General features: G+C 40.3%; 1 protein-coding gene across 1 annotated transcript; it reads left to right on the forward strand.

Moving 5' to 3' along the window:
* The first annotated feature begins 13,640 nt into the window (after positions 1 to 13,640).
* Positions 13,641 to 15,237, forward strand: LLCFC1 (LLLL and CFNLAS motif containing 1). Its single transcript, XM_061453132.1, has 2 exons — positions 13,641 to 13,868; positions 14,998 to 15,237. The coding sequence occupies exons 1-2, from the start codon at positions 13,697 to 13,699 to the stop codon at positions 15,174 to 15,176; spliced, it is 351 nt and encodes a 116-aa protein (XP_061309116.1). The 5' UTR covers positions 13,641 to 13,696; the 3' UTR covers positions 15,177 to 15,237.
* Positions 15,238 to 15,683: the final 446 nt, after the last annotated feature.

Genomic DNA, 15,683 nt, shown 5'->3' on the forward strand with positions numbered 1-15,683 from the left:
ACTTCTTAGGTTGATCTGAAACGTGCCTTATCACCACAAAATTGCCAGACAATTTAGGCTCTTGCTTGAACCTGGCTACCATCTCCATATCTGCTTACTCAAAGTAGTGTGGGGCTGTACCCTAGTGATGAGGCACCTGTACTGCCTGGTGTGAAGTCATGTTCAGCATCCTATCCTTAGGGCACAGCCTATCCTTGCTACTTCTTAACACTTCCCTCAAAGGTCCTATAAATACTTCTGCCCTTACCACTCTTCAGATTGCAGTATCAGGGATTGTCCCAGTGAAGTCCTGACCTGTTCTGAAGGTTTTGCAGTACAAGAGAGCATGGGAAGAGGCCACATTTGACTGACTGGTCTGTGAAATTACCTTCGACAACCCACTGTACCTAAAGTAGTGTGAGGTGTCCCTGCCCATGGCAGGGGGGTTGGAACTAGATGATCTTAAGGTTCTTTCCAACCCTAACTATTCTATGATTCTATGATCTCTGCTCACATGAACTTGTTGCTTTCAACAACAGGAAAGAAATAATTACTGAAAAAAATGGTAGCGTTCACTTCTGATACCAGAAGAACTGCTTATAGAATCTTCCTGGTAGAGAAGTCACCGAGGAGCCAGTGGTTTCTTGCTGTAACTATTGGCAGGCCTTTGATTAAGGGAGTATACCAGAGCCTGATCCTAAGCAGACAGAGTTCGAAAAGGCCTCTTCTGAATAAGAGCAGAGAAGCTAGAAATGTTCCTCTTGAGCAAGTTATCCTGAAGAAGGATATTCATCAAAGGACTTGTCCATAGAGAGTGGCAGTATTTGTCTATTAATCATCTTCGGTTAGCTAACCCAAGTAAGGCTCAGGTTACTGTGTCACTGTGTGAGTAATCCTGTTCTTTCTGCGCAGTTTTGGTATTACAATAGTTAAGAAAAATTCTGGAACACTCTAGCACTCATTGTCCTAAGCTTCTGGGAAAAGAACTGTTATACACCTCATGGAAAATTTATAGTAGAAACTGGAGAGTGCTATACGCAAAATGGAACCTATTCAGGGAGAAGGCAGTGAAATTAACTTGAAATTAAATTTTAACAGCGTTGACAAAGGAAATGACAAATCTCCTGTAATATGGAACTGGTTGGTTTTGATTTAATGAAACATTAAAGTAACTACTAAACCAAAAATAATTTAGTTGCTTATTAGGAGTTAGTTATTTTCCCCTTTATTTCTGCTGGAAAAGTTGTTGGTTGAGATTTTTGTGTTGTTTGGATTTTTAGTTTTCCTCAGATTCTGTTCTTTTTACCCTATTTAAAAATGCAGAATTTGTCTTTTTGGTGGCTGCCTTAACACTGTGCTGGATCAGAAAGTTTCATTTTGTTATAATTTTTTTTTGCAGTTTTCATAACATATTGAGGATTTCTTCACATTCATGTCATCTAATTAGACTTCATCAGTTAATGAGTTTTGAACCTGATATGCCATGACACCCAAAGAGCTACAAGAGCTGTATTTGCATTGGTGATTTGCTCTTCCCCTCCAAGAAGCTGAGAGCAAAAACAGGCTTGGCATTGCAACCACACAATTAAGGACATGAAGAATGATCAAAATTAAACATTATCCTCTCTTCCCCCTGAAAATGTTGAATATACCAGAAAGCTGTTCCCTAAAGCAAGACCTGCACTGAATTAAAACTGAGCACAGCAAAAAACAAGTTATTCTGAGAAGTTTCTTCTTTTTGTTTAGTTTTGGTTTGGTTTCCCCTGCCAGGAACAGTTCATTTATTTCTATCATGAAGAGACTCCTGAAGCACAGAAATCTTCTGTTTGCAGTGACCACTAGCTCAGTTCTTGAGGGAAAGAAGTTCCACCGACTCACATAACTCTGAATGTGACAGACATTTAGGTAGCAAACTCTTAGAGCACTGTTCTATCTTTCTGAGGGTTTCTAAGAATAGGACTTGAAAGAAAAAGTTACCTTTCCTTTTGTAAGCATGATTCATGATGTTTTACTGGCAGTGGCAATGGACCAAGCAATTAAAAATGTTTTAATCTTCTTTAAGCTAGATCTTAACCAAGGATTTCTTCCTTTTGTTGTTTAGATGAACCAAAATGACACTTTTTCCTTGAGTGAACAAGGAAAATATCGGTTGTGCTGCTAATGGGAGTATGAGTAATGTGTCACAAAGATCACAACGAAGCACCACAGCATTAGAGATGACTCAGTAATAACCTCACTTCTTCATGATTCAGTCCTAATATCCCAGTATGGAGGTGTGGTCACTGACACTAAACACAAATAGATAACAAACAAATGCATATTTTATTTTAATGATTCTCAAGGGTTTCTGTAGCAGATGGCCTAGGTTTTAACCTACTTATCTATGAAACACAAAAAAGCTGGTGTAGGGGTAGCATGTACGCTTTGCTATTCCTTGTGTCCTGTGTGTTAACTAACGGAGATTGACTGTCCTCTACTGGATTGATGAAATTCCACCCACATTGTTAATGGTATCAGAAATACATTCAAAGTAAGTGTGCAGATGACACTGAAGTGTGGGGAGATTTTGCTATGCTGGAGGGCAGGGCTGCCATTCATAGACTTCTTGATAAAATGAAGTAACAGGCCAACAGGAAGAACAAATACCCAATACAGGGTCTGGAATAGAAAAACCTCTACGTGCCAGTACAGGTTAGGGAAAGGTTGGTGCAGACCATCTCTGCGGAAAGGATTCTGCAAATTGAACATAAGCCAGCAGGGTGCCCTTGCAGCAGTGAAGGTCAACCACACACATTAGCGATACTGTAGACGTATGTCAGAGAAATTTTTATTCCCTTCCATTTCAGAGAGGTTACACTGCACATAAGAGACTTCTTCCAGGGCTGTCTCCCACCCAGTGTAGGAGAGATGCTGGCAAACTGGAGTGTGTCCAATAAGGGCCACTAAGATGGACAACAGTGTGAGAAGAGACAGAGGGAGCTGGGTTTGTTTACCATGGAGATAGCCGAAGGGGAGGGAAGGGAAGGGAAGGAAAGCCACAGGTCTAATTGCAGGGTCTACCTTAAACAGGATCATAGAGAAGATAGAGCCAGGTTCATTTAAGAGGTACCAAGGGCAAAAAGTAACAACCTTCAAACCCTGCAGTGAGGGTGGCTCACCAGTGAGGTAGGTTGTCAAGAGAGACTATGAAATCTTCATTCTTTTGAGTTTTTCAATACTCAGTGGAATGACACTTCGAGCAAGCTGATCGAGTTCTGATGCTGGCGCTGCTGTGAGCAAGGACAAGTCCAACCTTTTAAAAGGCTATGAATCTATGGAAGTACTGTTCGGAATGAAAACATCTACAACTCTTTATAATTAGTATTTTGTTATTTGAACACTGCCAGGGATGGAGCATTCACGCCTTCCTTGGGCAACCCTTACTGTAAACAATTTCTTCCTTATATCCAATCTAAACTTCCCCTGTTTAAGTTTTAACCCGTTACCCCTTGTCCTGTCACTACGGTCCCTAATGAAGAGTCCCTCCCCAGCATCCCTATAGGCCCCCTAAATATGGGTCTATGTCATCATTGTCATTATTTTCAGGCATTAGCCAAAGCAGATACTGGAGGTGAACAACTCGTTAATAAATGTGACTCTGTTGTCCTTTAGGGGTTTTTATATGAACCAGCTTTATTTGTACTTTCAGCCCTTGCTGAGACATAAATGCTGCTTACAAACACACTTCAATTTGTGATATAGTCATGAGTTGGTATAATTAAAGCAGTCAATTGTACTTACAAGTAGCAAGAGCTAAAGCTACATCTCTTATTTCTGCTGAAGAACATTTTTTAAAAGCTGACCTTAAGAAACAAGAGGAAATTCACTTTGTAGTATTAATATATGTAATTTTTTTTTTTTTAATAACCTGAAATGTACGAGGTTTGGAGGATTTGAATTTGGGGAAAATAAACTTGCAAAATCTCAATTTGCTGGGGGGAAAAAATGGAGAATTTGCCTTTCATAACACCTGGGAAACAACTGTCTTCCCAAGGTGTACCCTCTACCAAATAGTTTAAACCTTGACCTATGTGGGACATATACACACCAAGGGTACAACCAAACTGTGCTCACCATTGTATCTCTCCATATTAGCTAAAGGATTTTAGATCAGAACCTGCCTCCAAGGAGCCACAGCATCTCAGAATTCAGTGCAAACATATGCTGCTGCCACCAACCATGCCAGCTAATTTAGAGCTATCTCTGGTATCTCACCGCTCCACGCTGCAGGGATAAACCTACTTCCTATTTTAGCTTTTTCTGCACCCAAGATTCCCCTATGAACCATTGTGCTTCTTAAACTGGTATCTCTTAAAACACATATATATAGTTAGGAAGAAGCAACTTCTCAGCTGCAAATCATGGTATCAGAGTTGAGTTCCTGGAGGTTCAAGGCCATTGCTCTAAAAAAAGAATAATTAAAAGGTGGCATCACATTATTTTCCTAAAAGGAACTTCTTGAAGTATCAGAGTGGCCTCTCACCTAGAATGGGACCTTCACAAGCACTGATTCACCTCTGAAGTAGGTGATAAATAATGGCAGCATTAGGGCCCAAGTCTTTGCCCATCTTCTGATTTTAAGCCTGTAAGATCAGAGGTCATGTCTCTAGAACTGCTGCAAGAACACTGTATCTGAGTGACCTTCATGCAAACCCTGGGGAAAAGACCACAAAGTATTTTTCCACCTGAACATCCCTTGTGCCCCCACGGCATTTTTCCATAATTTGCCCTTTGGAGTCACCAAGTTTACTGAAAAAGAAATGCTAACTGGACACATTTACTCCGTTTGGCCTCTCCTCAATGTATGAGTGCCAAGGAAAATTGTTTTAAAATGTATTAAAGCTTTTTTTGCCTCTCAAGTTCCTTCTGAAGTCAGCTATAAATATTTACTCCAAATCTACTCTCACATGATGCCATATATAAATTTCATTTATTTATAAATAAATAAGCATATATTATAAACTTATAAATTATAAATTATATATTTATATAGAAAAAATATAAATGTAATAAACTGATTATTTCTATTACAGACCAGATCATCTGTTTAGTGTTTTATCTCCAGTCTTTACAAAGTCACCTCTTGCTCTTTTCTTCTTCAGGCTAGGTAGTATTTTTAATCTTTCCTTATTTGGAAATTTCCTTTTCCCAGCACTGTGAATGACATTTTCATTCCCATCATCCAGTAACAAAACTCTGGTACCTCTTTCTTTTTCAGAAGTAACGTTCTCAGAACTTGGAGTACGGGTATATATGATCAATACACCTGAAGGACTTATTTTGTCCACCCATTTCCACAGTTCACAAAGCACAGCTGATCTGCAGATCCGTAAGTGCAGTTCTGCAGCTATTTCATGGACACTTTCAGCTCCATAACATTTTTGGTCGGAAGTGCCTTTGGAAGGGGCACATTACGGTTACGGAAGAGTTCAGGACTGAGAGTTACTTATCATTAAGAAAAAAGGAAGTAACAATACTGACAATATAAATTTAAACTTCTTATCTGAAGTGGTAGTTCCTTCAGCTGCTGCAGCTATGTCTGAAACCACCTACATCAATCTCTTTGCCATGGTGTGAGGAGCTCTTAGCTGCATTGTTAGTTCACATGTTGCCATACAATGAGTGCTTCATAAAGATCTTGGTGATGACTATGAATTGGGACAGTCATTCAGCTACTGTTGGTTTCCTGCATTAACTGTGGCAGAGTTTTAAATAATAAATAAATAATAAGAATTTTAAATTATAGAGAAATGATAATGCGATAATAAATTATAAGATAATTTAACACTAAATAGATTAAATGCTCAATTTTTCCATAGCTCTCTACCACAGAGGAGTGATAAACAATGAAACTTAACCCAAATGTACAAATGACTTTAAAAAACAGAAGTAAGTTACTACAGAGCTAATAAAGATAATTTTACAATTTTAAGGATACTTCTCACTACCAGGAAGCAAATACAATTTCTACCATTTCATCTTCTGTGTCAGTTCTTTAATATTGCTTATGGTCTGTATAATATTGTCCTTTCCTATGAAGCTATATAAAATATTTTTTATTTTAATAGCATATTGATTATGCTATGTAGAAACAGCAAACATTTCAAGCCATGATTAGGAAGCTACGGGGGAAAACCCCTAAGAATATACCTTTGAACAAAGGTTATTTCACATGAAAAGAAGCTCAGAAGGCAGTCACATAAGTTACTAGCATAAGGCATTTTTACTTCCCCACCTTTGGGGTTCACTTGTGTGGAAAGAAGGAGAAACTATAATAGAAAAGTCTCCAAAACAACTTCTATTTGTTTCCCAGGGCAAGACTACAAGATGCACACAAAGAACAAAGACTACAAGATGCACACAAAGAAACTCAGTATAAAAAGCCAAGCTCAGGTGCTGTAGTGGTAGGCACGGTTCACATTCCAAACCAGACAGATTACAGATTACAATTTCAGAATACATTCACTTGCATTATAAACAGTATCAACGTGTTCCCATTTTGGAAGGACTATCTGTAAAAGGGGGGGGGGGGGCTAGATTTAAAAGAGCTTTATCCAGTAGATAAAGAGAAGGACATTACAGAAGATGTAGATAATGCAAAGCATCTCAGGTCATATCTTTGCAGCTGCAGCCACTACTTTTTCAGTCTGTCCTGCGATAGTCCTCTGAGTCCAAATGCTTCAGTAGTCCACAAATACTTCTCTCTCCCTCTCCAGACAACACTGTTTACACAACTCCAGTAACTTAGCAAGAAACAACATTGGAACATTCAATTTTGGGTTGACTGGTTTTGTTCCAGCAAACTGAAGGCGAAAAAAAGAAAAAGCACTCAAACTTCTAGAGTACTGTATTGTGTAAGTACCTACGTCAGGCACCCTGAAGACTGTTTGTAATACTCCCACTTAGCTAGCACAAATGCAGCCACTACTTGAGCAAAATCTTGGCTCCAAATGAAGCCATTTCTATTTTGCAACTGACTTCTTTCCAAAATCCAAATCCAGTTACATTTAAAGGAGTAGCGCAGTCTCTTACATCTCTCTCTTCCATTAGAGCAATTCAGTATTGCCAATCTAGGCTTACAAATACAGAAGGAAGAAAGAATGAGACTGGAAGAGTAAATCATCTCTGAACAGAGAGAAAGTGGTATCATGTCTATCCCTTGTTCCCATTCAGAAGTGAAAGTCACTAAGGTTAACACGCAGTGTTCCGTGGCTATTTAGAAAACATGATTAGAATATCAAGAATAAAATTACTCATTTTCCTGATAATAATATTTGGAATAATTATATAGTTTAGACAATAACTATTTATTTAGTTCTTTTAAGGTTAAATATTCTTCCTTGCTAGTAAGAGTATATATACATGAAATATATATACATGAAATATATATATATACATGAAATGTATTGCATGACACAGACTGTGCAGCTTCAGGGGCAGTTCACAGTAACACCTCTGACAGAAGCCAACTATCACAGTCTTTCTTACAAACTACCTTATTATCTTGGATCTCCATCTTACCATTGTGCTGCCCTCCTTTACCCCAAACCAAATTACAACCTGAAAGGAGACTGCAGCAGTGATTTGTGTACCTTATCTAATGAATAGTTACATGATGTGGTCAACTCTAGAACAGGTTCAAGAGAAATTTAGACAGAACCTTGTATAATTGCCCAGTCGTAAAGAAAACATGTGAGAACAATGCCACTGATGTTTTGCCTGGGGAGAAAGCAATTCAAGGCCCAGACAATGCACCTGATGACTTCTGCATTCCCACAGTAGCTATACCATTCCTCTTCTCTGTAGTTTCAGTAAGCACATGGAGAGTTGCTTCACATTCAGATTCGCAATAACCTTGGGGATATGTAGACTCCACCCATTTGTAGGCTGCAATCTACTGCCATAATGATATATATTAATTTTTATTGACCAAAATTGAGTAATTACAGTTATCAATTTAATTAAATAATCATGAAATTGTATCTTTTTCCTTAGGTCTTAAATCGCTTCACAAATTAAGAAAATCATAAAAGCTGAATAAAAACCAGAGGGCTGTATATATGCAGATTCCATGGGAAATTAACATAACTTGCACTGTACGAGCACTACAATGCTTGCTGCATAAAAACCTTTGAAACCTACAGTGCATATTGGACCGAGTCCCTGGATTTTGCCAGCTACTGAAAAGGTGACTTCCTAGATTTCATTCCTAAAAAAGGAACCCTGAAACATTAAGCAAACATGTTCAGAGAGCAGAAGGCAAAGAAAACTTCTCATACTGTGTTTCTTATAATCTAAAAGGTAGTTTATTAATTTCCTTAAGAACTTGCTCAAAAGACTGTGACTTTCTGAAATACTAAGAAGCTGAAACTCCCTTGAAGTCATTTATGGCTTATCTTGTGTCTGAATTCAGCCAGGGTAGCCTGAAGTAAATTAGAGAGAGAGCGTAAGAATGCTTTAAACCAAACATAATGGAGACATTTCAACATTCATTGAATGCACAGGGAGATGGTTGATGATTGCCGTAAAGAAATGATGTGAAGCTTGACAGGGCAGACAGAAAGGTGCTTCAAGAGTTAAAGCTTCTGCCTAGGCTGTTGCTGACTCCTCTGCTGAAGGCATCAGGTTCTTCATGCATTTTAAAGCAGAGGCCCGACAGGGGGTGGAATGGTCTGATTTAGGAGCTCCCAGCGGTGAACTTCCTTTGTTATCTGCATTCCCTTTCTTCAGAATTTCAAGCAGGGGCGCTTGTCCCACTTAAATCTAGGTATTTAAGATTTCGTTAAGTCTGAGTTAATGTAGAAAGCAATTTATTCTGTCCTAATCCAGCTGTTCGAGATGCTTGAGAGCGATTGCCTCCTGGAGGCGTGAGTCGCTGTTAAAGAAGGCTAGGTTTAATACAGGCTTGATCACGCTATGTATGTTGCATATGCTTCCACTGTTATTATTTTAAATAATTATTAGCAAACAGGACAAGAGCAGATGAAAACACACCCAGCACGTGGCACAAAGAGAGAATGAGAGAAGAAAGTGACAATACAGCCCAGACCGCAGGATAAATCCAATTCACGCTTAAAAAGAAAGTCATCAGCCACTGTTACCATCACTCCCAGCTCAGGAGCTTTTAGTTTGTTGTTCTTGTGTCATGGTGAGATAGATGAAACCTTTGGGGCAAGGATATTATCTTCATCTCTTGAATGGGACGATACAACCTGACTGCTGGTATCTGCTGTTTGAAGAAGCAAGACATTTCCATTTTCAGGATCCAATATTAGTGACTGAAAATAGCCACATTTTTCCAAACACTGCTCTTTTTCACCCAAGTTTTCCATGTAGGGCTTAGAAGCTGTGAATTCTGCATGAGAAAGCAGAGTGCATGCCTTCCTGTGTCATGCATGTGACAGTAACAAAAACCACATCCCAACAGACTGGTTACCTTCTGATAATGACCATGACAGACAAATAAAAAGAACTGTCTGCCAGGGGGAAATGAGTTCCTCAGAATTTGCAGTGCACTTTTGGACTCCCTGCAACACCAGATCAGCAGCCATAATACAGAACTGTCTGCAGGCACTCCACCACACAATTCCACTCTATATCATCTTTGGCTTAAGCTGCAGCAATCCATTATCTCAAACCCAGAACTTCCAGCATCCATTATTCCTACCTTGCAGCTGCCCCATCCTTCCCACCCTATGGTCCAAAAAAGCCTCTGCCAATTCTCTGTCCTGCCCTGCATTTATTTTTGTTCCGGGGTCTCCTCACAGATCTGCTTGTGCCATTTTCCCCATACCTATGCCCTGGCTGTTGTAGTTCTGGGCATTTCTAAGGGGATCTGCTTTCAGTCATTTTCTGGAGTTCCCCGTTACAGACTGGAGCATCCGAAGTTCTCCATCTCTATCAGTTTTCTGATCCTGGCATCAAAATCAGCCAGTGGGTGTGCCTTTAGCTGCAGGGCACTGTCCTGTTCTCTGAGGAATAGAGCCTTGGGGTAGGATGCAGAAATTCACTGATTATGATCTTTCAGACCATTTCCTTTCTTCCCTCCATTGGCTCCTTTTTGCCTCAAGGCCCTCACTGCTCCATCTTGGGAATGACTTTACAGCCTCCTCCACCTCCTTATTACAAATCCAATGGGGTTTTGACCTCACATAGGAGAGTCATCTGATACAGACAGTGATAACCTTCCTGGTGCTGCCAATTGTCCTGAGCTTCACTGGACCGGAGAGCTGCTTTACTACATTTCATGCACCAGCTCTTTCAACCTGATGAGGTTTCTCCCATTAACTAGTCTTATCCCCCTCCCCCAGCCCAATCTGAGAGCGGTGGCCAGTGTGCTGTACTGGCTTGGGTATTTTCATTGTCTTTACACCTCACATTGTGTTATGTTTCAGAAGTAGCTAATGGAAGAAAACATGAAATATTGAGTCAAAATCCCTGGCAAGATAAATTACTGCTATGAATGGGGGGTCTGGAGCATCTCTCATGAGAGGAGAGATTGTAGGAGATGGATCTGTTTAGTCTGGAGAAGACTGAGAGGCAGTCTCATCAATGCAGATCAGTACCTCAAAGGCAGGTGCCAGGAGGTTGGTGCCACACTCTTTTCAGCACTGCCCAGCGACAGGACAAGGAGCAATGGCCATGAGCTAAAACACAAGAAGTATCACCTCAACATGAGGAAGAACTTTACACAGAGGATGGTAGAGCCCTGGCACAAGCTGCCCATGGGATTATGGAGTCTCCCTCTCTGGAGACATTCAAAACCCGCCTGGACATGTTCCTGTGTAACCTGCCTTGGCAGGGGGTTGGACTGGATGATATCCAGACCTCCCTTTCAACCCTATCAATTCTGTGATTCTATGACTCTAGTCTATCCAACTGTTTCAATGTACTCATCTGTCTCATAGGCTGCTCATTCCCCACTGCTCTAAATCCACTGTATGGACAGAAGCATCCATATCCATTGTTCTTTTCTACTTTGAAGCCTCTATTTCAGAGGTGTCCCAGGGCAGTCCTGCAGCCTGCACTTTACTGGCTACAGAAATACATCTGTATCTCTTGGTCTGGTTAGGAAAACACAGCCTTAGGAAGGAATCTGTTGTCCAGTGCAACCAGTGTGACCATAAGCAGACACAACCATGAGGATTCTAGCAAAGGATAAGGCCATGTAGGGTAAGATTTTTTGAATGGAAGTCAGTCTTCTTCAAAGTGGAAGTGATGCAGGAAGTGGTGTTAACCTACTAAGTCTGCAAACACATCAGACTCAATTCAAGATATGTCCAATTTAGGCACAATATCCAAAAACGTTTTAAACAAATCAGTTTAATTCATTTATTAAAGGTATATTTCTATGGTGTAGAGCAATCTTTGCTTCCACATGTGGTGGCAGTGCTAAAAAGGTGCAATTTATTTCTGGGAATAGAGATGAAGTAGAAAAAAGTCAATAGTCATTTAATTCTTTCAACCCTTTTTGCTCTATTTTTCTTGTACTGAATGGATACATGCTTGTACCCACACACAAAACACTGTAACAGGGAACACCCAGAGAAATGCACAATACAATGTCTGAGATGCTCAACTGAATATGCTACTGCTGAGTAAAAGCCTATTTGGTAGACAGTCTGGTTCTGTTCTCCATCTGTTTTCTTTCTTTTTTTTTTTTTTTAAACAATTTTGCAGTTTGATTTTTTGAGTTGCGTTTAAGCAGCACTTCTATTGGCTTAAACCTTTCCCATTTCACATTTCATCTTAGTACATCCATTTCCTATTTCCACTACACATATTCTTTGCTGGTGAACATATATAACCATGAACCAAGGATAAAAAAGAAGCAGAACTCTCTGAACTCAAGCAAGGGCTGCATACTCACTGTGTCTCTTCATAAGGCATTGTAAAACCTTTATAAAGCTTCTATTGAATTTGTAGTGTTCAGCACTCAGTAAAGGGCAGTCTAGCCTTCCTCTATCCCATCCCAATCATTTGTTTCTACTGCCTAGCTGCGGACTAACCTTTATGTGAGAGCACAGTTAACTGGATCCAAAACTCACCTGTTAGAAAAGTGACCCAGTAAAACCTGCATTTAAAATGGTTTTTGTGTGGTATACCTCATTAACTGAGCCAGACCAACATTGCTGTCAGTACAGGAAAAGATGTAGGAATAAGTCTCCTGTGACAGGATCCCTTGCTGAGGCAGTACTCTGGACTTATTCCAGAATGAACATACTACCATGACCTCAGCAGTAGTATGAGTTTCCACATCTGGCATCTATTTACTTACCTACTTTGGTTAAATAAAGAATTTCAGAGGTGCAGGTGAGGACTTGAAAGTATTCCACACTCCCTGTGAGGAATGCAGAACACCTTTGATATACAATCCTACACTGAATTGGATACAGATTCCTTTAGATCCAGAGATCTCTGTAGGGAACTTGTCCGGGGAAGTTGCTTTACTAGACACCCTGCAGGACTGAAAGTTCCACATTCCAGTCCAAGTCTCTCTTACTCTGTCCGATGTTCTCCATCTTCAGATCTGCTGAAGCTTTAATCCTTCTCCTGTGTCAGTGTATATAGTTACTGATACCCAGTATATTGATCTCATTCCTGATACATAGTATTTAGTAGGAGACAGTATACAAGAAACCCTTTAATGTTTTGGATAGCAAGCCAACTGACCCAAGACCACCATCTGATGTAGAAATCTCAGTGTCTTCAAATCAGTGTACATACCCTTGTGTGTGCTTACTTCTGTAGTGACTTTCATAGGCCTGAAATAATTGTCATTGTGATTTGACAAGCTAAATTCCTGACTTGCCTAAATTCCAGACAGGTTTTTGGGCAACTCAGGAAAAAAAAAGGGAGGATCTTGAATAAAACCACTATTATTAATGGTAGAAAAGGGGAAAAAAACGAAAAGGGAAAACCATCGGGAACATGAAACTGTGTATAAATTCAGGAAGTATGGAAGATATTTGGCACAGCAGATGACAGTTGGGCTTAAATGTGAGTTTGAAAATAGGTAGAAAATTGTCTCCCAGGTTACATGGTGGAAAGTCATCATTGGAGTCTTAAAATGTAGTCTGGACATAGACTCAAATTAAAGCAAATTGACACAGGGAATGTCAAGGGTTTAAACGCCATGAGATTCCCTTCCCTCCCTCCTTCTCCCCCAGTAGAAATAGGTGCTTTGTAAGGTAAACTGTTTCTGCACTGATGTTAGATCACCATCTAGAGGACATTTTAAAACACATGCTTGTCATTCTACTGGTTTTTGGTTTTTAAACTTATTTCTATTCACAAAGGCAGTTCAAAACACTAATTGGTTAAGCACCAAAGTGGAAAAGTCATTACACTTTTCTTTCCCCTCTAGTTGCACCAGTCTTTTAACTGGACATTTCTTGTCCAGTTTCAGTCGGTTACTTGTGAGCACTGCTTGTATGGGGGAGATGTTTAGGATTGTGTGATTATTCACATCAGCTTTCACACTCCTTTCATGCTTTAGGATGTTGTTAGCTACACATGATGCAAAGTCCACAGTGTTTCTGCCTAACACCTTTGTATGGAAGACGAGTCCAATGATGTCACAATGTGTGCCAGGTGAGACCGCTGCTAGAGAAATCACAACACCACTGGCTGAAAAGGAGGGAGGTCAAAAGTGTCTTGTGCTGGACAGGAGAATTGGATGGCGGGTAAACTAACCCTGACAGTTTTCCTGGGATTTACCATCTATATGATGGGCATATTCCCAGCCACTTACTGTCCAGTCTTCTCTAATGCCTTCATACCACTGAAAAGCAAGATCAAGATTCGTATAGCCACAAATGAACAGCAAGAGCAAAACAGTCCATCAGCAGGTGAGAGGATAGGTTGATAGGTTGAAGTGAGAGGATGAGAAAGAGGAGGCCTGGAAAGCAAAAAAAAAAAGCAGAAAATGAGATGGGGGATGGACACAGAAGCTTGGGTTTGCAAAAAAAGAAAATAAATAAGAGGATTGGAAAGATGTGTGTCAAGGGGCAGTGGGGGTCAGATGGCCCCTAAGGAGGAGGTCAAAGGAGGTGATCCTGCCCCTCTGCTCTGATCTTGTGAGACCACACTTGTAGCACTGTGTGCAGTTCTGGTGTCCTCAACAGAAGGACATGTTGGAACAAGTCCAGAGGAGGCCACAAGGATGATCAGGGGCTGGAGTACCTCCTGTGTGAAGACAGGCTGAGAACGTTGGGGCTGTTCAGCCTGGAGAAGAGAAGCTGTGTGGAGACCTCAGAGCAGCTTCCAGTATCTGAAGGGGGCCTATAGGGATGCTGGCGAGGGACTCTTCATTAGGGACTGTAGCGATAGGACAAGGGGTAATGGGTTTAAACTGAAACAGGGGAAATTCAGTTTAGATATAAGGAAGAAGTTCTTTACTGTGAGGGTGGTGAAGCACTGGAAATGGGTCAAATACTCGAATGAGGGAATGAGGAAAGAGAAAATCCGTGGAAGAAAAGATACACTTGTAACAAGAGGACAGGAAAAGATTGTGGTGGGAAAAGAAACTATCCTGCAGGTGTCAAACCACAGGAAACCAGATTCCAGTCCCCAGTTCTTCCAGTGTCTTGCTCCTTTTATACCTTTGTAAAACAGCAATGATGGTCTCACCTTCCTGGATGACCACTCACTACCCTGCTGCAAGGTAAAGAGAGAGAAGTTTAGACCACATTTGCATGCTCACATCCATACACACCACGAAACCACACTTGAGAATCATGAGGATGCTACGGGGACAGTGAGCATAGAAGAATATATACTGAATGAGGAAGAATAGAAAAAAGAAAAGGACAAAAGAAAGGGGGTTATGAATGAAAAGTTGTTCAGTATGAAGGAGAAAACAGAGTTGAAAGTTTAGAAAGCAGGGAGAGAAAACAGGAAGGGAAACAGAGTTGAAAATATCCAAGTATGAAGAAAGAAAACTAGAAGAGAGCTGATCTTGTCCCTAACCTCCCCTAGGTAAAGACTGGGAGAAAATGGAGGAAACATTTGTGGCCTCATCAACAGGGGAAGGAACGGAGGTGATCGACATGGTGCAGCACGAGGATTCAGAGGGACTGAGGAATTCAGCAGTGAAGGATCTGGTGCTGGATCTGGCTCTTGCTCTGAGCACTGGCAGCATTGTGTTCTTTTTTTAATGTGTTACATAAAGCATGAAATAATTGCTATGATAATTGATGATAACAGTTTGAACATCTACCTGTGTTTTATGGTCAGCTATTAGGCAGCATGGCTTCTCTTCACCAATCAGATCCCAAGGAACTTGCAACACTGAGACATGGGCTGGGATCTTGCATAGTTATTGAGAGTGTTTCCTTCTCTCCTTGAGAAACACAATAAATTCTCAGTCCAAGGTGTATGCATTTTTTTTTGTAAGCTAAACATCTCTTCTTACACTTTCCACATGTTCTTTGTGTAAAAAGCATCATAGCAATAAACAAGAATTGATCCAACTCACCAACTTCAAAGTGACCTTGTCTTTAAAACAAAATATTAATAAATTCATCATACATAGTAAGAACAAGAAAAAACTGCATATTCGAGGGACCTGTCCCTGTCATGCACAAGATAGATACAAGAAAAGTTGAGGACTCTTCAAAATGCAGACTGTCAACAGCTTTTGCTGACCCCACAAAGAAGCTAAG

This window comes from Pezoporus flaviventris, unplaced genomic scaffold (assembly GCF_033815535.1).
Source record: "Pezoporus flaviventris isolate CSIRO_AGI_PZ_B2104156 unplaced genomic scaffold, CSIRO_AGI_Pfla_v1 ptg000015l, whole genome shotgun sequence".
NCBI classification, from domain to species: domain Eukaryota; kingdom Metazoa; phylum Chordata; class Aves; order Psittaciformes; family Psittacidae; genus Pezoporus; species Pezoporus flaviventris.